General features: G+C 35.8%; 2 protein-coding genes across 12 annotated transcripts; both read right to left on the minus strand.

Annotated features, from left to right (window-relative positions):
* Positions 1–25: 25 nt before the first annotated feature.
* LOC116850070 (DNA endonuclease RBBP8-like) lies at positions 26–6743 on the minus strand. 4 transcript variants are annotated; one of them, XM_032827908.1, is made up of 7 exons: positions 6402–6742; positions 3398–3639; positions 3021–3072; positions 1540–2895; positions 1369–1468; positions 711–810; positions 26–598 (listed from the first exon to the last, which is right to left on the minus strand). In XM_032827908.1, the coding sequence occupies exons 4-7, from the start codon at positions 2877–2879 to the stop codon at positions 540–542; spliced, it is 1599 nt and encodes a 532-aa protein (XP_032683799.1). In that variant the 5' UTR covers positions 2880–2895; positions 3021–3072; positions 3398–3639; positions 6402–6742; the 3' UTR covers positions 26–539. The 4 variants fall into 4 exon arrangements, with proteins under 4 accessions (XP_032683799.1, XP_032683797.1, XP_032683800.1 ...); XM_032827906.1 differs by lacking the exon at positions 3398–3639; XM_032827907.1 differs by lacking the exons at positions 26–598; positions 3398–3639 and adding an exon at positions 1142–1171 and having other exon boundaries at positions 775–810; positions 6402–6743.
* A 4451-nt stretch (positions 6744–11194) lies between these two features.
* On the minus strand, positions 11195–23260 carry LOC116850092 (cyclin-dependent kinase 12-like). 8 transcript variants are annotated; one of them, XM_032827954.1, is made up of 11 exons: positions 22896–23260; positions 20010–21324; positions 18728–19893; positions 18212–18639; positions 17922–18118; positions 17643–17847; positions 17219–17487; positions 16901–17068; positions 12082–12385; positions 11597–11720; positions 11195–11506 (listed from the first exon to the last, which is right to left on the minus strand). In XM_032827954.1, the coding sequence occupies exons 2-11, from the start codon at positions 21317–21319 to the stop codon at positions 11235–11237; spliced, it is 4443 nt and encodes a 1480-aa protein (XP_032683845.1). In that variant the 5' UTR covers positions 21320–21324; positions 22896–23260; the 3' UTR covers positions 11195–11234. The 8 variants fall into 8 exon arrangements, 7 of the variants coding, with proteins under 7 accessions (XP_032683845.1, XP_032683843.1, XP_032683846.1 ...); XM_032827952.1 differs by having other exon boundaries at positions 20010–21327; positions 22896–23259; XM_032827955.1 differs by lacking the exon at positions 22896–23260 and adding an exon at positions 22619–22822.
* Between the last annotated feature and the right edge of the window lie 1730 nt (positions 23261–24990).

The raw sequence follows: 24990 nt of genomic DNA on the forward strand, positions 1-24990 counted from the left end.
CAAATAAAATAAAAATTACATTTCGTTTACATTTAATATCTTTACCCACACAACACAACAAATCAGAACGTAAAACGTCTAATGCTGCAATTGTAAGCAAATATATGAGTAAATCGTAAAGTCGTAGCTTATGAAAAAAAAATCGTCTTATGAAAACAAATTACGAGTTTTACGATTTTGTCTAGAATTGTAGTCTAGAAAGCGCATTCTACAATAAGTTAGTCATGTAGTTTATTGTAGAATGTGCTTAAAAGACGTCTTACGTCCCTATTTTAAACGTGTGGGTAGTTTTATTAATTTTAATTACATATTAGAAATGCCAATTATAATTCTCTACTCGTGATCTTCGGGCCTTCGATTATACATTATAATTATTAATACTTTCAAAATCAGTTAACATTTTTGCTAAATATATTGTATTACAAAATCGAAGTATTTAAAAAATTAAAGTATTCATTGAATAGAGTATTCATTAAAGATGCTTGAAATACGCCTTTATTAAAATTATTCAAATTATTATCGATTATTTAAATTATATGTCATTCTATATTGTGCCAAGTGCTAGACAGTGTTTCAGGAAATTCCGGATCCCAGAAACCTTAAAAAGTTCACATATATAGTATATAATGTATATTATACAGTATACAATAACACACACGAGAAAAGAGAAAGGAAGAGAGAAAGAAAGATGACAAAATTTAATACTATACCTTCCGGTGTTTTTGGTTTCTCAAATTTCTGTCGATGACGCGAGCATTGATTCTTCCGTTTTTGCAATTCTTCTTTTGACAATGATAGATTTTTGTAGTACTACAAGTCAAATAGAATCCACAATAAATTAGTTGCTTTTAGTTATATGAACAGAATTGCTACATGCATGCATTCTATGCAGGCTAGAAAAGTTAATTTTTTTTAACCATGTTAAAAAATTCAAAGTGAAAATAGCATTTAAATTAATTTAGCTTACGTTAAAAATCAAACGAAAATTAACTTATTAAAGTTAAAAATTAATTTTACAAAGAAATATATACATAAGGAATATATATTTTTGTATAATTATATTTTTGTATAACTATTGACACTCAAAGACAAAACAAATTGTTCTGTCATTTTTTATTTTATTATATTGTTAGCAACTTACGATGTTATACATATTGATGGATTATTTGACCTAAGAAGTTGATAAGTTAAAGTTAATGCCTTTTAACACACACAACATATAACTAGTTTAAGTTAAAAGTTGGCTCGTTAAATTTAGTACTAAATTAAGTAAAAGTTATGAACTTTTTATCTTAATTAATTTTTAACTGATTAATTATTTATTATTCAATTCTGATTCTATGTGATTAAGTTGTATTTACATATTACCTCTTCACATTCCCAGCAGTCCCAACCGTTCAATTTTGCTTTATCAGCTTTGCGTCGCATGTTAAGTTGCTCTGGCATACATTCCTTTTTAGTTGATGATCTATGAATAATATTTTTATTAGGTATGCAAGAATGATGTTGCCGCGTTAATACATATCAAGAAATACTCACACATGAGTTTTATTCAATGTTTTTTTTACAGGCGGTTTGTTCTCTGTATCATTCAGAGTGAAGTCATCTGTGTCATTTTCACTTACAGTTTGTTCTGCAGGCAGATAAAAGGTTTCCTCTTCATCATTTGAGTTTTGAAAAATATTCTGTACATTATATTTTGCTGTTTGGTCTTCTCCTTGATTGTCAATAGACTTTGTACTTTTAATATCTGCTTTACTGGACTTATGTGGTAGAAAAGAAATATTATTGATATCAATTTTATTTTTAAGTGCATGAAACATAAAAAGTCCATTAATTCTATCAACCATTTTAGACTCTTCAACTAAAGATTTATTATGTGTCATTTGTGCTGAAGTAAATGTAGGTGAAGAAGATAAATCAAAATCTATATCATCTGTTGCTGCCCTTGGTACAAAATAAGATTTAAGACTGTGATGCTTCTTTTTATCTGGAAAATTTTTTATTGTTTGTTCTGGAGCTTTCCTCTTAAGTTTTAAGCAATGTTTAGATTTAAAGTGAATATCAATCTGTGTAGGACCAATTTCTGTTACATCTTCAAAAGTTTCTTTTACTCCTGTAGCATTATCTTCAATAATAATAATTTCTTTGATATCTTTGGTATCTTTGATTTCTTTGATACCTTTGATTTCTTCGATACCTTTGATTTCTTTGATATCTTTGATTTCTTTGATATCTTTGATGTCTTCTTTAATGAATTCTTTTATATTTGAAGTATCTGAAAGATTTTGTTTTGCTTTTTGCATTGTACCAGCTGGCTTAAGTTTATTTACATCAATAGTATGTTGGAATGGTATCTCTTTGTCATGTTTGACAGGATAAAACGTAATTTGAGATTGCTTCAGCTTCTTGCCATTTGGTAAAAATGTAGTTTCCACATGATATGTTGTACTAATATCTAATTTCCCTTTATTTTTGGAAGGAGCTTTTTCATTGTGGAACATCTTCGTATCTGCTGTTGATTTGCTACACACTGATGCTGCTTCAGATAATTGATTGAATATCTTTGCAACAGAGTTATTAGTTTTAGAATGTGTCTTGGAAATGAGCGGACTGCTTGAGCAGACTTCACTTAGATCGCATATATCATCAGGTAGATCATTCTCAATATCAAACATATCATCGGAATTGAACATATTTGATGAATTTAATAATGAATTGTGATCACCTTCTTTTTTCTCCTTCCTTCTTTCTTCTTTCTCCTCAATAATGGGTTTCCTCCTCTTTCTTTGTTCTTCTTCCTCCTCAATAAAACTATTTAACTGGCTTTCAACTTTTAACTCGTTCTTTATCTTTATACAAGGCTCAACAGTCGGCATTTGAGACAAAGAAGACCTAAAATTAAATAATAGCTTTGATTACTATTTAACCAGTTACTTTTGTTATGAACAAAAGTGAGTTTGTTTTATATTTAATAAATACAAAATAACATAAATTTTATAGTAAACTTAAAAACGTACTTCTTATATTGTTCATATTTCTCTTGCAACTCTATATAATCTTCCCATAAATCTATAAGATATGAAAGAAATATTTTTTTATATATTATGTATTTACATCATTTATGTTCATTTCTACCAACTTTGGTTAACTTAACTGGTTGGTTATTCCAATGGAATTGATCAATCACATTTCTCGTTAGTCAGATTTGATAGATGCGATTGGTCAATTCCGTTGGAATAACTAGCCGGTTAAGTTAACCAAAGTTGGTAGAAATGGGCATTATTGGGTTTGTTCAGCGAACTCAACAATTGCACAACAGTTGAGCAATTCGTCAATGTAATTGGTCTAGATTTAGGGATCTAACAGTAAGAACCAATAATCGCTGATTGCTCACTGAGCGCTTTTTCCGTTGAACGTGCTTATAGTGAATGTATACTGAATTCGCATATTTCCTAGCGATTAATTTCAGAAAATTCCATTAAAGGCGCAAATAGTTGATCGAAAATTAAAATTTTTTTCGTTGTGATTTTATTCCTATAATCGATTATAGATGAAATTGCGATTCTCTCTCTCTGTCTCTCTCTCTTTTAAAATTGTTTACTTAATTCTAACAATTTTCGTTAGAGATTGCGAAGTCTGAAACATGTTTTGCGTTTTATGTTTAGTTAGTAGTTTTATGTTTTTGTTTAGTTACTTTCATCTTTTTCAGGGTACATTCAGGGAGCACGCTATTAACGCTACCGCATTCTTCTATCCACTGAAATATATACTACCTGAGTTGCATTCCAAAACGTAAAAAATTTTCACCTTTAAGGGACTTAGAAAATTTTCATACATCGAAACTTTGGACCGCTGTAATTTCTTCGTTTTTGATCGCAGCTCGAAGATTCATTAGCATAATCGATAAAACTTATCAGAACTCTCAACAGAATTGCGATCGAAAACGAAAAAGTTACAGCGGTTTAAAGTTTCGATGTTTCAAATTTTTTTTAAGTCCCTTAAGATAAAAATGGAGTTCCGATAGCCCTCCGAAGAGTTATATCAATTATCTTTAAGAAATTTTGCGCTAAGATTGAAGATAAAAAAGTTATAGCACTTTAAAGTTACATCATCATGAAGTTGACCCCCCCGTAGTTTCGTGTTTTGACCGCTTTAATCAACGGAACTCTTTTTTATCAATAGAGAACTTTAGAACTCTTCGGGAGGCAACCAGAACTCTACTCACTTTTTTCAAATTTTGAAAAAGTGAGGGCAACTTCACGTTTATGATTGGTCAATTTTTTACGATTCCAGCATAAGTTAACGAATTACGGCCATCATAAACCAGCTTTAAATGCGTAATACCTCGAGTTATTTAGACAAAGATACACCGTCCCTACACAACTATCTCTTTCTCGAGAATAAAGAAATGAGCCTTCCAGTATGGTTATAGTTCAATCTGCTACAGCAGAAGTATGGGAATACTTGGTCTATGTATATACGTCATTATTTTTAGTTGTAAGCTTGATTTACAATATGCTCTTTGCGTTCTGTTGCTTTTGTCTTTTTCTGGCTTAAGGTTTGAAGCCTGGGCCCTTATTCTTCAAATAGTTGCGTATACGTAAGTTTTACTGCAGGTTTAATCATACCATAAAATAGCTGCGCAATGAAAATTACGTATATGCAAAAATTTTAAGAATATAAGCCTTGATCTACAATATGCTCTTTGCTTCCTGTTTCTTTCTCTTTATCTCTTTCTGACTCAAACCTTAAGCTTTAAGCTAGAAAAAGACAGAAGACAACAGAATGCAAAGAGCATATTGTAGATCAGGCTTTAGTCAGAAAAAAATAAAGAGAAAGAAGCAGAAACCAAATAATACATTATAGATCAAGTTTTAGATATATAGGAAAGAATGACACGATAACATTAACAGCGAGCTCCCAAAACGCACTTTTAGAGTTCTTGCACAATGGCAAGCAATAGAAATAAGCATTAGCCAATAGGAACAGGGAATAAAAATAATTGACCAATTCGAATTCCTGTTCCCTGTTACCTGGCATTCTGCAATGTTTCATTGTAACGTTTCTAATGGTGGACATTTCAACATTGCTGCAATCTTGCATCAACGTTTCGCAACATATATGGAATGTTACAATGTTTCCATGTAATATCTATGCAATGTTCCTGCAACCTTTCTGTGCTGTATGAGTCATAACACTTGAAACATCTTGCAAAAATATCTGTAAATTCCTCTCTGTGAGTTGATTATTTTTGATTTATGAATTTTTACAAATACGAATCTAAATACTTTAGGAAATTTTCTAATAGATTGCTGCTCTTTAAATTCACAGTATTTTCGTTTGTTGCGAAACATTGATGCAAGGTTGCAGCAATGTTGAAATGTCCGCCATTAGAAACGTTACAATGAAACATTGTAGCAACATTACGGTGGAATGTAATATAATAGTTGCATTGAGCAGAAGCAGCTTTCCACTGCACTATTAATAGTTTTGCAACTGTTGTAAGAATTTCTGCTGAAAGACAGCAGTTAATGCTTTTCCATCATGTTTATTAAGTGGCATATTAAAAGTATGTTAGAGAAAATAGCGACTGCTTAGTAAACATATTGGCGTAAACCACCAATGTCGTTCAGTAGAAAATCTTATAACAATTGCAAAGCTGTTGGCAGTGCATAATAAAGTTAAACTGCATTTTTTTTAAATGTACAAGCATAAATTCTTTTCTTTTTAGTTGACTTAGCTGCACTAGTTCAAGAAATGTACACAGACTAAAACATGAGAATTTTGTATATATGTTTCATATGCTTCAATATGCATGCATATTATTTTAACTAGCAGAATCACTTCCCAGACAGTAATGTCCAAAACTGGGACATAAGATGTCTTATGTCTAGACGTAAAGTCGACTTAAAGACATCTTATGTCCTAGTTTTGGACATGTGTGCTGTCTGGGTTCAGCTAAAAAGAACAGACCAATAGATAATGTGGTATGTAAACGCTATGAAAGCATAATAAAGATATAAGAAAATATAGACATAAATAAATATTTAAATTTCTGTGATTAAGATATAAAACGCTTATATCATATATGTATTATACATAAATATATTATAGCATTATAGTTTTTAATTATTTGTAATTCCAGGTAGCAAGATGACGTCTAAAGACGTCATCTACCTGGGATGTTTCTGCAATGTTGTTTTAACATTTCGATGGAATGTTATAATTCCATGTCTATGTTATGTTTCTGCAATATTACATTGAAATTTGAAATAATGTAACGTTCTTGCAACGTAACTGCAAGCTTCTGTGCTGTATGGGGGCATTATTTCTTTTAAAACAATTTTGCAATAGTTTGCAATATCACGTTAAGAAATAACATAATCACAAGTTTTTACCTCGGTATTGTTTGAATGCCATCTTCAGGCAATCAATATAGCTGTCCATCGCTTTTCTCGCAGTTTCATTCTTTGTTAAATTACAAAATTCTAGAGACATTTTGTTAACGAACTTTACTTCGAAGCAAATGCAAATCTTTACTGATTTAATTCTTGCTGAATATTATCTACCGAAATTGAAAGTAAGTCCGTAGATGCTCACAAAACCGTACAAAATAAATTCAACTTGTATAACTTTTCTGAATTATGTATACATCCGTTTGTTACCGTTACTGTCATATGTAGCGACTGGCTGCTTTTCAGCACGTACACGATTAGCAACCATAGCAACGGCAGTAATCAAGTCTCGACGCATGCGCATGAAAGCTCCCGTGTGAAAATTCTTAGGGTGCGTTCCCACTTAGCGCTTCGCATCGTCTGTCGCGAACCAATCAAATCGTCCCATTTTATTATCTAACCTTAAGCTAAGTGGGAACTTTAGAGCATATATATATGAAGGGCGAATTGCGTATGCCTCCTGCAGCCAAAAGTGCTCTAAGATCTGTGCGAGAGAGAAAGGTATACATTCCTATTTCTCCTTTGCGCGCATGCGCCACATGTGTCAGTGTTGTTGGACTACAAAATTATTGATTTCAATATTTTTTTACTTGAATTCTATCAACTTTACCGAAAAATAGCAAGAGATAAAAATTGTTTATTTTCTTCTCATAGAGCTCGGAGAATTTTTTCAGAATTTTATATTAACTTTTTAGTACTGCATTTCTTGTTTTCTTGCATTTTCTTGAAGTACTAGAAAGTTAATATAAAATTCTGAAAAAATCTCAGAGCTCTATGAGAAGAAAATAAATAACATCTGTCAACTCTATAACCTAACCTAACCTGTTAACTTCAACGCATGCGCACAGAGGAATGTACAGCTTTCTCTCTCGCACACATTTTGGACACACTTTCGTACCAGCATTCCCCCTCCATATATATATGCTCTAAGGTTGCAATCGACTTGTAACTAATGTAGAACGACCTTAACGCGCAACCTTATATCACGTGTATGCAACATGCTATAAACCATGGACTTGGAACGCGATCCAGCAACCGCTACAAATGCTACGCAGCGTTTCTCCCTCTTGTTCTATTCCTCGGATTCGAATGAAGAAAGAGAAAGAAGTAAAAAGCATTTGCAGCGCTCGCTGGACCGTACCCATAGTATACATGGGCCCATATTTTGAATCCTCTTTTATCTATAAAAGTACCTCTAAAAGAGGCTTAGAAGCCACCTGATTGGCTGTATAAGCTATATTTAAGGCATTTTTATCGATAAAAGAGGATTTAGAATATGGGCCATGGACTCTGAATGCCCTATGTTCTCTCGTCTAATAAAGTGAAGCCAACATCTAGAAAAAGAACGAAAATAGAGGGGCTATAGTTTTCTTCCTATTTTGTCACTTTTTTGTCGCGCGTGCATCCATTTCTCGTTTCCATAATATAGAGCGCAACAGCACCCCGACTAGACTGGCAAGTAAACGTCTTACTTAAATCTTATTGCACACTTTGTCTGTGCAGAAAGAGGCAGAGAACAGAAGAGCTGTACCATATATGTAATACTACTATACGGCGCATAGAAGAATTTTTGTTATAAAAGAGAGTGAAAGAAGACTGAAGGATAGAAGATAGACGATAATTGGCTCACTAGAAAAGAGTGTTCTATGATCGCAATGCGCAAGCTGGCGACAAAATTTAAACATATATATATGTAAACATAGCGAGGTCTTTTCAACGTCGATCGACAAGTCATTTCTCACTGGAAATGTATTAAAGAAACTGAGTAATTGATAATAAATAAGAAAAATAAATATGGAAAGTGTCTATAACGTTGTGTGTGTGTGTGTGTGTGTGGTATGAGATTAGTTCGATAAGACGTCAGGTCTAATCGTATTGGTTTAGACCGTGATGGAAAGGTAAACGTTACGTATGCGTTTTGTACAGACAGAACACTGATATTGATACAGAAAAAGACAGACGAGCATTGTCTGCACCGTATTGTTGCGGTACCGCTGAGAGCTCTACGCGCCATATATTAGCATTATATATATTGGCCATATTATTGACTTCTCTTTTCTGACTGTATGCGGAGTTTATGTATATTATGTCTATGGTCTCTTTCTACATGTTGGGTTCACTTTTCTGACCGTATACGGAATCCATGTGTACTACGTCCATGCTATAGATAAAGTCAGGACTGTTTTCTCTGGGGGTTTTTCACGAGGGCCTCATTAAATTTGTTAAGTCAGAGCTCGGCACATTTTGCCCTTTTCGGCCGGGAGCTACGCCTTCTATCTCCCCCTTGCCGCGCGGCGGACCTAAAAAAAGTGACGGTCGTGCCTCTAAGTTTGGAGCCGCGACCGTCACTTTCATGGCCTGCTGCGCGGCAAGGGGGAGATAGAAGGCGTAGCTGCCGAGAATCGGCCGAAAAGGGCAAAATGCGAGCCCTGTGTTAAGTCTATAAGAAAAAAGTTATATAATTCATATCATTGGATTCTCTCTTTCTATCCCGAAAATAAACTTACTTATTAAAGTACTTTTATATTTGCATATATAGGTAGCAAATAAATAGATGGGTAGAGAGGTGTCTTCTGAGCTAAAAGATTTCATGATTTTTTTGTGGTTGTCATCTTTATTATACCCTTATTATATTATTATAGTATGTACATTGTACATCGTGGATACGTTCATAATAAATAAGCGCTAACATCTTATATAAAAGATCTTAAGCAATAAATAAATATTCACATTTTTTAGCAACTTTTTTCTTTTCTTCATCATCGTCGTCACTAAACGCCTTCATCATCCTCGTCATCGTCATCGTGTTATTTAACGTAAAAATAAAAAAAACTTCCTATTACTCTGATTACAACATAACATAATGAACCCTCATAAAACATCTTACACGATGAACATCGCAAGCGCAAATCCTTCCACTTACATGTATATGAAACCTCACGTATTTAGGAATCAAAAACAAGCGTCAGAAATCGAGCTTCGCTTTGGATTTAAATTTCTACATTCTCACGGTATGTATATATATTTATATATATTTATATATAAGTATAATGTATGTATAAGTTTATATACATATGTGTATCACAGATCTTTTATAATGATGCAGGAAAGAAACGTTGGAGAACACCGTTCGGCGCGTGTCACCGACCGAGGATGATTTTGTGAAATAATCGCGTATCACGTCCAATTAACACGTTGAGTGCCACGCCACCCACATCTGAATAACAGGCGAGTTCCCACACAAACCTGTTTGGTGGATGGTGATTTTACTTGCCAAATTAGAAATGACTTACTAAGATCCGTATTAACAGTCGTCACTTAAAATTTGCCTCAAGTGAGGTACATAAATTTAAATTTAGAGATAGATATGAGTTTTTAACTGAGTCGCGCTTACAAATGTAATAACGTGTATACTGTATGATTGAAATAAAAATACAATCATAAACAATAAATATTTATATTTTTTAGTATTCTTTTTTATTACCATCACTAAACGTTTCAACATCGCCTTCGCAATCATCTTACTTTATGTAAGAATAAAAAAAACTCCCTGTTATTTTGATCACAACATAATAAGTCTTTCATAAAAGATCTTACACAATGAAGATCACGAACGCAAGTCCTTCCACTTGCGTGTGCCTTGAATCTCACATATTTAGGGATCAAAAACAAGTAATCAGAATCTTTAATCGCGACTCAATTAAAAAACTCTCAACTCTAAAATCAAATCTGAGTCTCTCACTTGAGAGACGAGTTTCACATAATAACTATTAATATGGGTCTGAGAGTATCTCACGTGAGATAACTTTCAAGTGACGACTATTAATGCTAATTTAAATATCAGTGTAATTTGTGCGGTTGAGTCAGCGCCGTAGCACACAGAAAAACGATAAGCAACAAGCGAATCAGCTAATCAAATTCGAGAATGACCGAAAACTTATATTAAAATATTCGACTATAATCGATCGACTCGCTTATTACACAAGCCTTACGTCTTTCTGTGTGTCACGACTTCTAAATAATCTAATTCTGTATAAAGTCGCGCGCAGAGAATTAGGACCTGCCGGGATTCGCGCACCGGCGTGGGAAACACGCGGGAATCCAGCATGGCAGTCAAAGTGTTGATCCAATGTGCACTATTAACATTTACATCATTGTTTTCGAGTAGGAAGAGATGAGAGAGAAATTGTATCTCTATTAAGTATCTCTGATCGCGCGCCGTATCATACAATTATACACTGAGCGTGCACTTATGACTAACGGAGCGATAGAGGCGGTAATTATCGACGACGGCAGCGATATTCTGCACGAAGTTTAAAATATTTGTCGATATTACAGTTAAAAAATATCCTGCGAAATAAAATGATAAGTAGGAAAAATCGACACAACTACTGTACATTATTAAGACTCCTGGTCTCTCGCCGCGGAACTCCTGAATGATGAATTTCCTCGCTTCTCGGCGAAATCATAAATCAAGATAAGCCCGACGAGAAACCCGGCCAAGAGCCTTAATCATCGGCGATTCTCGTTAGTTATCGCGAGCGATATTTCTGGACGATACTCAAGCTCGATAGTCAAGCCGATACAACACGAAGTATCGCTACAAATCAGACACGATCGCGATAACCACCGCCCTCTCCCGGGTCACTCTCTCTATCACTAGTGTGATTTAAAAAATAGTTGCGATTTAGAACCCTTTCTAATGAGAATCTTACACGCAGAACACGGACGTATGATCGTGTTCGTATTTCACCGCGACATGCCATCACCGAATCATTATGAGCTAAACGCCGACTGCGAGGAAGTTGACGGGTGAAAAAGACTCTGTGGCAAGTTGGACACTGTTTTGCCGGACGATCGGCCGCCAATCGCGAACACAGCAGGATTGTACGTGTCCAGACCATAGCACGACATGAGAGCCGATAATGCATTCCGGATGCCGACTGTGGCCACCTGCGACCATCTGCCTCCGGAGGTGGAGCTCACGGCGTCATCGCCGGCGTACACCGCGTGTGCGTCGAAGTTAGCTTGTTGCGACGCGCTCGTATCTATAAGAAGAAGCGAGAAGAAGAAGTAAACAATACATATACGTCGCTATACGTCAACACGAGAGGAAAGTAGAGCGTGTCGTGACTCACCTAGGAAAGAAGACGGATTCAACACGGGCAGGTGAGATTCCAGCTGTCCGCCTGGCCTGGTGTTCGCAGCTAGACGAAGCTCCGTGTGCAGGTCGCCCAACAATTGCGTTACCTTGGGATCGCACTGCAATCGATATTGAGTTATTACAGTATATGCATGACGCACTTCCCGAGGAATAGTAAATACCCGAAGGTCCTTGGAGATACATAATAAACAAATGAGTAAAAAAAGCTAACAAGAATTTGAGTTTTAGGCGTTAGTATGTGTATCAGTGCGCGAGTTTTAGCATTCTAAAATTCGGTATCTATGAACGTACAACCAAGTGTACACCAAGTGTCTTGCTCCAGTTCGGACTTTCTGCAATAGTACAGAGTTGTAAGTTCTGTATTTTTTGGAAATTAGAAATTTTGGACTTTGTACATGCACATATCTGCGGCTCTTCTTGGTAAGAAGTAAACTAATACAGGGCCTGTTTAATAAGTACCTCGTTGTCCGGCCGAAGCGACAAAAGATCGTCGACGCGAATCGGCTTTCCTTGATTTAAGGCGTTCGTGAGGAACATCAGTCTCCGGGCGAGATTATCTTCCACGCACATTTCTAACGCCTGATTATCTCCCTTCAGATTCGACGAGCGTGGCTTGACGGGCGGTGGGCTGTTATAATAGTACGACGATGGGGAGATGTACGGCCCGCTCTGATTGAACATGTCCTCGCCGTAATGAGTATCCGCACCGAGTCTGGTAGGATGTGAATTATAGCCTGCTTCCATTTTTAATCGTTTAGAAGACCTGTAACAATATAGATGTAAATTCAATAGATGTAAATATACATAGATATGAAACAAAAACGGACGTTCTCCATCCTCCCAATGTACACGGTGTGTATGTGATGAATTACAATTGAAACAAAATTAGCAATGAAACTTCTTCAATTTTAAACTGTGACACATACGTGAAAAAGAAAATAAATTGTTTAATAAGAAAATTTTATAACCATTATTTGTATATTCTATTACAAACAAATTATAACAATTTATTATGCTCAATACATTAAATATAAGAAATATAATGAGAGCATGCAGTTAATAAGCTAACAAACGTTTTTTAATGTAAGCCAGCTTGATGCATTGGTAAGTTACAGATATACATGCATATTGTGCATGCATATATATTTATTAATGCAAGATATATAATCGTGAGACATTTTGCTTGTTATCGTTAATTTTTCACTAACGATCCATCATTAAGCGCACGAAGAGTATTTCTTTCTCTCTCTCTCTCTCTCTCTCTCTCTCTCTCTCTCTCTCTCTCTCTCTCTCTCTTGTTAATTTAATGTGTCCCTGCATATCCTATGTTAAACGATAGACTATTGTGAAAGGCGGTCCGATTATTTCAATTAGCTAAGCTCAAGCATATATGAGTGGTTATATGATCCATATACTCTGTAGACATGAATCGACAAAATTGGACACTCTGGGCGTGAACATGTATTAATAGATTAGAAACTTTCATTACCTATTATATATTCTTACAAGTGCTACAAAATTTGTCCATCTACAATTCAGCCACAATTATATTATCTCCTGAAACATAATTTTCTCCTATTAGATATTATATCATACATGCCAATTAGGCTGACTATAAATAAATCTGCGTTTAAATTGTTATTTTCTACGTATTCCACAATATATTGTGAACAATAATTACTAAAATATAATAATAATTCGCGTTCTTCTTCTATAATTATTCTCAACTTCTCATATAAACGTTTGCTATATATTCACAAGATATCTTGAATCATAATTAATAATTAAAACATTATAATTAATGTTTTATATGTTACATAATTTATACATGTGCATATCAAATAATATTTATCCAGTTTGCTATATAATTAAAATCAAAATTTTTACCATAATTAGTTACGCATTTATAATATACAGACAGACATGTTAAACAAATTTTAAAAAATTTACATTATATTTGTCTTATTGATGAAAACATTATCAATATGAACAATATTAATATTGAATGTTATACTTGGATGAATATAATTTTAGTTATGTTTCTTATCGAAAGTATAAAGTCTTACGCGCGTATATTATGTTAGATATTAATAAGTATTAAATATAAAAACATTTTATAAGCGACTATCAAATTGTCGGACTCCACGCTTGTCATACATTAATTAATAAAAGTCGTATGTAAAAACATGTTACATATTTTTTAAACACTATATTTTTTAAAGTATTTCTTCTTTACACTATTTTGTATAAACATATTTGTACACAAACATAACTTGATTATGAATATACTTCCCATTATAATGCACTTTCTTCTGCATTTCTTCAGCTACAAGTATAATACAAGTGTGCTACATATATACATAAAACAAACATAAGATATTTCTTATAAAGGCGTTCTTTTTTTCAAATTTCCTTTAAATTTGTAACACATGGCATATTTGTAAGATATGAATTTATATTTATAGCACGAAGAGATTGTCACATTATACCGCCTTTTACTGATACATCAAAGGCTTTATAAACATTTGCAAACATTATATAAAGATTAAGGCTTCATTATTTTCCTAATAATTTTTTTTAATTCTTTCATAAACACCTAATTGCTATACTCTTCCATAAGAGAAATGTAGAGAAAAATTTACAAATATTGTCATGTAATTGTATCAGAAGACGCAATAAATTTTAATACATAAAACACTAAGATAATTTTTATTGTTAAAAAAAAGGAGCAACTTTATGATTGTACAATACAAAAAGAAGCTGGTATATAAAAAAATATTTCTGTGCATAAATACTAATGAAATATAATAGAAATGCATGAATGTGCAAGTACATGATATATATTGTATATCATAAATATATACTGTATAATCTTGCCCAACTTCTTTTTGAAAAAGTTCTACCTATATTAAAAATATTAATTTATTACTTCAAATAGAACAAACTGTTTTAGTATCCATTATGCTATTTACTCGGTTGTTGTACTTGTTATATTATCAGAAGTTCTATCTATATTATCAGTGGTTCTATATTTATATATCAAAGAATGTAACATAACAAATCACGTTTATTTCTACGAGAAATAATAAATAACGAAGCACGCTAAACGTATAAAAGCACTTGTGGAATAAGTAGAAAAAGTAACATACATTTTATTATTACTTTAAATATATATATATATATATATATATATGTATGTATATATATATTAGAGAACATCAAGCACACTGGTAAACAAGTAATATTTTCCAAGTAATTTCCGTATGTTGCCTGTTGGATGGCTTCTTTGGAGATACGATTACCTAATTTATACATAAAAATAAAGATATTAAAAAAGAAACTAAAATATTGAATAATAAAATGTTTTAATAATATTAAATGATTTCGTTCATTGTGTATCCATAAAGACATTAAGTTTAATGTCTTTGGACACTTAGGTATGTACAACATTAGTATATTATTCTATATCGCTTATGATGTAACATTACGCTAGAAAATATCTGAATTATTGAATTTCATTATAAGAATGGCGAGATACCATATTTGATACATTCATTCTACAAGAGAATGAAACGAAGAAAAAAACGAGAATAGTGTAAATATTAATATACATACTGATATGCCATTCATATATTAAAATTCATAAATGTTTTTACACATACACGTATATACACACACACATACATATATACACATATATGTTTTATCCGTGCGTGCGTGCGTGTGTGTGTGTGCGCGCGTGTGTATACATGTCATATATATATATATATATATATATATATATATATATATATATATATATATATATATATATATATATTATGTATGGCATATATACATAAACATACATACATATATATGTAATTACTACATTATAGTACAGTTATTAAAGGGATGACCAAAATATATAACTGTGAATTTTTGAATAAATTGCAAACGAACATAAATAGAGCTATTAACGCAGAATTAAAATTTTCTACGATATACAATAACATTTTAGTCTTGATCTCCTTCAATTCTGCCTCTTCGTTCTTCCTACAGCACTTGTATATCTGCATCTGGTTTCCTATTTACACTTTGTTTGATAAAGTTCTATTCTCTTTTTCTCTCTTTCTACGAATATAAATCAAATAAATTCTTAGAAAAGTACGAAGAAGTCACGTTGACGTGACTTCTGTTATTTATTTACAATCAAGATACTACTTGTTTTCACTTGCAATTGAGAATATATGTGTGTGTGTGTGTGTGTGTGTGTGTATGTGTGTTATAAATATATGTTTTGTGCGTGTGGATATTGATATATCTATAGGGAAGAATTTAAATCAATATACAAGTGCATAAATTGTATTATTGGGTGTCTTTGTCATTTCGATTTAATGGTATGCGCACTCACTCTGGCATACCTTTTCATATATGCGTATCTATTTTTTTATGTGTACATATGCACATTCTTATATTATATATATGTACACATCTGTGTAGCTTAGGTCGAACATTATTAACGAATAAGAATCGATACCTAATTTCTACAATCGTCTTCAGAGACAAATGGTAGACTGGATCACAGTGATAACGAGAATATACACTTTCTCTCGATGTTTTATATGACGTAAGTTTTTGATCATTAAGGATCCATTGGTTAAGGGCATTATGATAATACAGTTATTATGATATCATTGTATACGAACGTGTGTGTAATTATAAAAAATGATTCGATGTCGACAGTCAGGCGGGTAAGTAGTAATAAGTAATAATAACATTTGTCATGAGACAAAATATTGTCGCTATAGGATCATCTCTCGTGTGTATGACCTAATGATACATATATTTAAAAACGTTTCTCTCACACACAGTCTATTCAATCGATTGTAATAAACAATCTCTGCTGCGAAGCCACGAACACAGAGAACGATGTTTCGTGTTTCTATTTTCCATTGTTCTGCATTATTGCCGTCGTCGTGTTTGAACGACTGTGAACGAAACTAAAATTAACTCGTTGATTCATTAAGTTAGGAAGGATTGGCATGCAAACGAGGCGCTGAATACACACGCGCACATACGCTCCCAACCATACATACACAGATGCTACTTCAACCTCGATTTCGCTCTTGTAAATTCTCGTATAGTTAATTCATAAACAATGCATATCTCGCTAAGATAAAATAAATGCGAAGCACAACTGCGGTAACACAGCCATCTACGTTTATAAGCTACTTAATTTCTTATCAGCGCTGGGGCATGTCCTAGTTTGTGATTAAATCACACTACGGCTACTCACCCCCCGACATCTGATAGATCATCCTTGTGAGGGCCTCCTTTATTTGGGAACGGAAGAAGAGGCATCTTAGTGGTAGCGTTATCTTGTTGTTCCTTTAACAAGCGTTTTCGCTTTTTCCACCAAAGTTCATGACAATCCTGCCAGGTAGGAAGCTGCGGCGCTGGCATTCTAATTTATCGTAAAGATAAATATGTATATATATGTATATATGTATATATGTGTATATATATATATATATATATATATATATATATATATACACACATATACATTCCATTACACAGAAGTTAGAAGAACCAAAAAAGTAAAATAACATACTGTTCAGGTTGAACGTTCTTCAGCCAAGCACTTTTGAGTGCGTCCGCTGCTGTTATTCGCTTCTCGGGATCTAATTCCAACATTTTATCCAGGAGATCTAAAGCTGGGCCTGGCATAAATGAGAAATCCTCCCTCAAACGTCTTCTATGTGACTTTTTTGGCTTAAGTGTATGCCAATGTGGCAATTTTATCACAGAAGGCCAAACAGCTGGAGTAGGTGTACCACAAACTCTCGAAATCAATTCCAGCTGCATCATATCTACATTGGCCTAATGTCACAAATTATAAATATTAATAATTATAATGTGTGTGTATATGTGTATATATATATATATATATATATATATATATATATATATATATATATATATATAATCTTTGAAATTCGAGAAATGAGTACTTTACTTAGAATAATGATGATTACCTGGAATAAAGGCTTCTTCCAAAACAACTCTCCTAATATACATCCGCAACTCCATACATCGATTGCAGGTCCGTAACGTTCCTCTCCCAACAACAGTTCAGGAGGTCTATACCACAGAGTAATCACCTTGTTAGTATATGGTCTTTGTCGGTCCTCCGCGTTATAAAGACGCGCCAACCCAAAATCAGCCAGTTTAACTTCGCCTCTGCAAAAATCACAAGATCAGATAAAAAATTATTGAAAACATTAATTACTCATTTCTGATTGAGGTTCACGTACTTGTTATTCATCAGTATGTTCGAGCATTTAATGTCTCTGTGCAGAAAATTCTTGCTGTGGCAGTAATTTAAACCATCTAGCAACTGTTTCATAATACTGGCGTTATTCATCTCGTTAAAATCCACCATACCAGACTCCAAAAGACCCATTAGATCGTGGTCCATGTATTCAAAAACTAAATAAAAGGAACCTTTATCCTGAAACACAAAGGATAATTATAAAATTTTATAATTTTATGGCTATTATGGATCAGATTAGTTGTGAGAAAGATATTGGGGCCGTGAGAGTACCTTTCGGAAGTCCAGTGCATCTTGCTTATCAGTGACAACTTCCCTAAGATTAACGATGTTTTTGTGATTTAGTTGACGTAGAATCTTGATTTCTCTAACCGCCGTAATAGGGAAGCCCTCTTTCTCATTTTCCAACCGGACTTTCTTCAAAGCTACAAGCACGCTGGACCGCTTATCTCGCGCTTTGTATACTTGTCCGTAAGTACCCTCTCCGATCTGTGTGATAAACTCGAATACATCCACACAGCGTTCACCCCAATCCTTGCCACCGGAGGCTGATGTGGGAGTATGACAGTTTCGTGAGCCACGTCGCTTCAGTATTTTTGGTCTCTTCAGTTTCGGCTTCGGTGCCATTCGTTCCATCTTCAAGCGCGGTGGAGTTGCGTTTGGATCGTCCTCGCCGCTTAGATCTTCTGATCCAGGCACGACTACGATTTAAGCAGCCGATTGATATAATAATATTAATATTATTTAATATTATATAAGCAATAAAACGAGTCGAAGAGTAAAAATTACCTGGTGGCATCGGCAGATCCTTGATGCTCTTCTTCTGCGGCAGCTTCGACGTCGAAGTTGGGAGCTTCATTTGCATTTTACTAGGCGGACTAGGAGAACGACTCGGCGGAGAATCGATGCTCTCCAAGTCGTTCTGATTGATTCCAGGTGGTAACGGCAACCTCGACAAGCTTTTCGTCTTAAAGGCTACTATCGGAGGCTTGGGCGGGTCCACTGATTTGAGAGGCACCAGATTGTTGGGAGCATTGAACTTGGACATGATCGTATTCGGCGCCGGCACAGGAATCGGGATAGGCGGTGGTGGAACAGACATGTTCGGTAGAACTGGTGCCGGTGGAATTGGCACCGACATAGCCGGCACAGGTACAGATACTGGTGGCAATACTGTCGACGCGAGCTCGGATTGCGGCAGTGGTGGTGGCGGCGGCGGTTGTACACCCGTGTGCGCCGGGAAGTTTGGACTATGGGAGGGTGCGATCGGGCAATTGTTAGCTACCGCAGACGAGGTGGTGGGCGAGGTATGTACAATCACGTTGGAAGTCAAATTTAACGCAGTTGTCGGGGCCGGCGGTATGGCTGGCTGGCTGACTGGTAACGGCGGCGTTTTGCCAGCCAGACTATTGTCATCGCTTATCGGCACGGGAATGTCGACGACGTCGACAGACTTGACTGCCGTGTCTTCACTGCCGAGCTGAACGAGCTGGTCCTTGTGATTCACCGGTTTGTCCTTGCTATCAGTGGAAGCCTTGTTTTCTATAGACACGTTACTGCTGTCTTTCTCCTCAAGGCCCTCTATGATCTGCACATCGTCTTGGGTAACGGCCTTCTCCTTCGCGGCTTGCAATTTCTTGTATGCAAGTTCCCTCATGTTCCGGTCCTTCACAAGCTCCGCGAATAGGCTAGTCTCACTGATTTTCGCTTGTACTCTGAGATTTCGGGCGGTGATGCTCGACGGACTTCTGGCTCTGGACCTGTGAGGGGAAGGAGAAGGTATTCTCGGACGTGGGCTCTTTGACTTATGTTTCCTTGTCGACTTGTGGGTTTTGCTGGGTGAATGCGATTTCTTCGGGGTACGACTTCTTCTGCGTGAATGTGACCTTGAACGAGACTGCTTTCGCCATCTACCAGGACTACGAGATCGTGATCGGGAAAGAGGTACATGTAACCTAAAATCAAAGAGACTGTCAAGTAAATGCATGTCGCGCGAAAAGTATTTATTATTTGTTTATTTATATTACAGAGAGAAAAGAGGATGATATTTAAACGAGTTTTGAAGTCTAACCTGCTACTGGTAGGACTTCTAGTGGATCTCGATTTTCGCTTATCTCTCCTATCCTTCTCGTGATGTCTATGACGTCGATCAGAGTCCTCTCGTCTCCTCCGTTTAGACGGTGGAGAAGTGGTCGTCTCTGTTCGTCGCCTGTGACTCACAGGACTCGGGCTGAATTCGCGTCGTCTGACTGTGGCAGGACTTGGACTATGCCTGAGTCTAGTGTGAAGCGCTGGAACAGGACTGAAGTCTCTTTTCCGTGACGGGCTGTGTTCTCTTCGTCTCGACGGCGGGCTCGGGCTGTGAGGCCTTCTGCGACCAGAACCAAGTGGCGCAGATGCTCCTGGGCTGACACTGCTACGTCGTACGTGTAGGTTAGGACTATGTTTATCCCGTCCACGGTCGGGACTGTGTTTCAACGAAGCTTTACACTCCGGCGTCGTAGCGCGTGGCGGTAGCAGCGGAGTATGCGGCGATTCCGTCTGTCGCATCGATGGTAGAGGAGGCGGCGTAACATTTCGTGGCTGCCTCGACATCTCCATCTCCACGTCGCTGAAACACCTTTGCTCATGCGGCGTCGCCGGCGAGATCGGCGACATGTTATCCTTCAAAGGCAACGGCGAATCCGACCATTTGCCGCTAACTTTTTCACGCTCCGGAGTTATAGCGACCTCATCAACTGTCACACCTCCATGCGGACTTATACTACGAGAATGCCTCTTGGACTTTCTCTTTTTCTTCTTGCTGGAATTAGATAATGGACTGAGGCTCTTCTTCTTCTTCTTCTCGCGCTTGTGCTTCTTCTCCTTTCGTCGAGTATACCGTCTCGGCTCTTCCTCATATTCGGACGCGTGCATTGTCGCTGATTGTTCATTTGGCGAGTAATGCCTGCTCGAGTGTCGATGTGGAAGCGGCGGCGATGACGGCGACAAGCTGATTGGTGACACTGCGATGGTAGTGCGAACTGGACTACCACCATAATATCGCCTTTGAAGAAGTGGCTCAGGTACTTCACCGTCCGTGTAACTATTGCCGCGGCTATCCTCCGATTGTATCTCGCCGGCTTCCGGCTCGGACAAATCTTCGCTACTCACATCAGAGTATTCTACCAAAGGTTTAACAACGGAGGATGCAACGGTCGGAACATTTTCCGTGGATTTATCGCGTGAACGTTTCTTCTTTTTCTTGCTAGAGCTCTTGCTTTTGCCATGTCTCCGGTGTCTTTTGTCGCTGTTCTCGAAGCTGTGACGGTTTACGTCGCTACTTGTGCTGCCTCGTCTGCGCGAGCGAAATCTCCCATTGTGATCAACTTCTCGAGGCATGTCACCTACTGAAAAACAAAAGTATCGATAAATAATTCATAAATACAATACAAACGCATTGTTGGTATAGTAACAATTGTATAAAAGAAGATAGACTGTTACAGACAAGTAGAATGAAATGATTGCACCTTCAACACTTTTCATCTTGTGAGAAGAAATAACATTGTGTAATGAAGATACTGTTTATGAAGAAAATATATTATTGTTTTTATGTGTACCATCAAATACTTGTGACCACATTTTATATAATTATAAATGTTTAATGGGAGAACATTTGCATATGTTGTATAAAATGTAATCACAATATATTGTATAAACATGGTTTAATGATACATGTGCATAATGATCATATGAATAAACAATCGTATAAAGAAGACAGACCATTGCAAACAAATAGACAAAATAGACCAATAGGCAAATGAAAAAATTATAAGTGTTTTTTTACCTTTTTTATTTTGTAAAAAAAATATATTGCTATGTGTTTATGAAGAAACATAAGAAACTGTTTATAAGAAACTGTTTTTACATGCACCAATAAATACTTAAGCCTAATTTACAATATGCTTTTTGCGTTCTGTTTCTTGTCTTCTATCTTTTTCTGGCTTAAAGCTTAAAATTTAAGTCAGAATGAAATAAAGAGAAAAAAGCAGGAAGCAAAAAGCATATTGTAAATCAGGCTTTATGGTCATATAAAACATAGCTATAAGTATTTAATGGTACATGTAATAACAATCATATGAAAAATACAGACTCACAGACAAATATAATAAAACGAACTATGAGCAAATATTCTTTCCACCCTCAATGCTTTCCATTTTATAGAAAAAAAAATATATCGCTGTGTATTTATTAAAGAAAATATATAACTATTTTTACATGTACCATTAAATAGTCATGATAACTTAAAAAGTACGTAAAAGTAAATGTAAAAAGTACATATATATTGTTCAACCATTCAACATTCTAAATGACAATAATATTTTGTTCTCAAGTTCTCAGGTAATTCTACATCTCTGTACTTGTTGGCAACCCTCGTCAGGATTTGACGAGCACGGATGCAGAGATAAACGCACATGTCATATCTTCCTACGATCCACCCTGATATCGATGAAAACGGTCAGAAATAATAACGCTATTGCTCTCGAACGTGCCTCACACTTCGAGGCCGATCGTCATGAATATATACAATCACGCACAACACAGCCACGCGGGTATATACACACACAGGCGTGTGCGCTCGTTCACGCACGCACACACGAAACGCGAGAACGTAGCGATATCGTGAAACGGCGCGATTACCTCTCCTGCGGAACGGTCGCGCTATGTTAATTCGTTGTGCCGTGCACGTCGGAATCGAAGACGGGCGATAATCGGCGGTGTACAGGTGAACACAGGCTCAGAAGCAGTGGCAGACAAGGGTAACGCGAGGTCACGAATTTCTCAGACGAGCCAACGCGGCCGCCATTGCTCTACACAACGGCCCGCTGGGACTCGCCCAGTTTCTTTTTCCGGCGAACGACTGTTCCGAGTAAACACGAGTCGACAGGAACACGAGATTGTAAAATCGTGTACTTACATGCGATTTATATCCTGCGAAGTCGCGGTAAGCAACGGTGTCCTTCGCATCAGGGCCGAAACCAACACGTAAGGTCGATGAGAGGTGCGTAACGGTGGTTACGTCGTCCCGTCGTTGCTTCCTTCGCGCAGAGCCGAGATTTTCAGCACATAATTCGCGGACGAACGTAGCGCGTCCGGCCAGAAATTTAATGCTATCGTGACTGTACGGCTCTCAGACGATCATATTTTAATGATTCCAGCAGTCGATCGCATCATATCTCATGTGTTTTCTATGGATTGAATGTTGGCTCGCTCATAAAAGCTAGCTCGACCGAGTGGAAGCCATTAACCATTAGCACGTCATCATCGCGTGACGTAATGTATCCACCATGGCGCTGTTGCGACTGCGGTGAACATCGGCAACGCGGCGATGCGTAATGCAGGATTCACACCGCGTCCGATGTCCGACATACGACGTCCGATATCCAATAGGAGAAGAGCTTTCTAATAGAAAATTCAATTCTCCATTGGAAAGTTATTCTCTTATTGGATATCGGACGTCGTACGTCGCATCGACGCGGTGTGAATCCTGTATAAGGCCTGTTTTACAATACATCGTATGTCGATGTCGGACGTCGAACACAGTCGATGGGCCAATCAGAGGATTTGTTTTTCAAGACGAGTTCTCCTAATAGGATCATTGATTGCGTTCGATATCCGACTTCGACATACGATATATTGTAGAACCGGCCTTCGGGTCTTCGCACACAATTGCCGTAACCGTAACCATAATACGTAAACTTAAGCTAAAGAACCAATCAGGGTATTGCTATAGATTTATATACTCTAAAAGACTATAAAAGTGACACCAAGTTTTATCTTACGCAGAAATAACTAGATTTCAATCGGTTGAAATTTTTAAGTTTTAAGCGTTGCTTTCCAACAAGAGACACAAGTCGATACAAGTATCATTCTATCTTTGTTACTCACTAATTGTGGAACAAAGAATGATATTTGTGTCGACTTGTGTCTCTTGTTGGAAAGCAACCAAGGTCGTTCTACATTAGTTGCAAGCCGATTGCAAGCAGCGCAATTCTTATTGCGACAGCCAATCAAAAGCATCAGTAGTGCTATTGATTGGCTGTAACAACAAGAGTTGCAATCGACTTGCAACTAATGTAGAACGATCTTTAGTTGCAAGCCGATCGCAAGCAGACCTTTGAGTATATAACCATGGCTAGCCGCTATCTTATATCTGCAGCAAAACGTCTGTCAACATCTGCAGCGCCGCCAGGACCAAACAACAGCGTATACGTAAACTATCACATACTTGTGATTTCTATTTTACCATGTGAAAGATTTCGTGTGTGTGTCTGTGATCATAAATTGCAGTTATCATTAAAATGCATGAAAAATTATTATGATATTTCTTTAATCGTCAATAACAAACTTTTTCATTTTTTCTTCAAATAAATTATATTAAAAAAAAAGTTATACAACTTTGTTATAATATAAAAATCAACAATTTTTAAAGTAACAAGAAAAAAATCTGATTTGCAAGGAAAATATAAAAAAACAAAATAAGATATTCATATAATTTCATACAAATTTGTATTTATTATATTACATAAAAATATATAATATTTATATAATATATTTATATAATAAGAGATATATAATATATGAATAAAAAAAAAATATATATATTAAAAATGTTTATATAATATATATGTAATATTATAAAAAGAACGTTCAACATTTTTTAAAACATTATTTAAAATACCGTCATTTGAGGTAACTTGGAACACCGGGGTAACTTTGAACAATTTGCAACGGCTTTCAAAAACATATGGCATTATTAAACGGATAGAGATAGAACTTTCATATCAGCGATATAAAAGTTACCCCAAATGACGATATATTATTGTCCTTGAAATAAAATATTTTTTGTCAATTTGTCTGATATATTGACATTTTTGGCTCATTAATTTTCCCTCATAATTTATAACAATTTTAACATAATTTTCTATAATTAATTTTGTTATAAAGTATTTGTGGTTTTCAAGAAAGTCTAATTCTTTTTATTACTTCTACTATACTATTAGGTCTTTCCA

Source organism: Odontomachus brunneus, unplaced genomic scaffold, assembly GCF_010583005.1.
Source record: "Odontomachus brunneus isolate Ranch 3 - 2012 unplaced genomic scaffold, Obru_v1 Obru_scaffold_134, whole genome shotgun sequence".
Classification (NCBI taxonomy): domain Eukaryota; kingdom Metazoa; phylum Arthropoda; class Insecta; order Hymenoptera; family Formicidae; genus Odontomachus; species Odontomachus brunneus.

Excerpts from the sequence above, each read along its gene's own strand:
- LOC116850092 (XM_032827951.1), bottom strand. Across the intron at positions 17,848-17,921 it reads AACATACTGATGAATAACAA|AGGCGAAGTTAAACTGGCTG; the intron begins GTACGTGAACCT and ends TGATTTTTGCAG. Across the intron at positions 12,386-16,900 it reads GATCTATCAGATGTCGGGGG|GTCTTCTAAACGATTAAAAA; the intron begins GTGAGTAGCCGT and ends ATATTGTTACAG.
- LOC116850070 (XM_032827906.1), bottom strand. The coding sequence starts at position 6,501 with ATGTCTCTAGAATTTTGTAATTTAACAAAGAATGAAACTGCGAGAAAA. Across the intron at positions 1,469-1,539 it reads ACATTGAATAAAACTCATGT|ATCATCAACTAAAAAGGAAT; the intron begins GTGAGTATTTCT and ends TATTATTCATAG. Across the intron at positions 811-1,368 it reads ACTGCTGGGAATGTGAAGAG|TACTACAAAAATCTATCATT; the intron begins GTAATATGTAAA and ends TTTGACTTGTAG.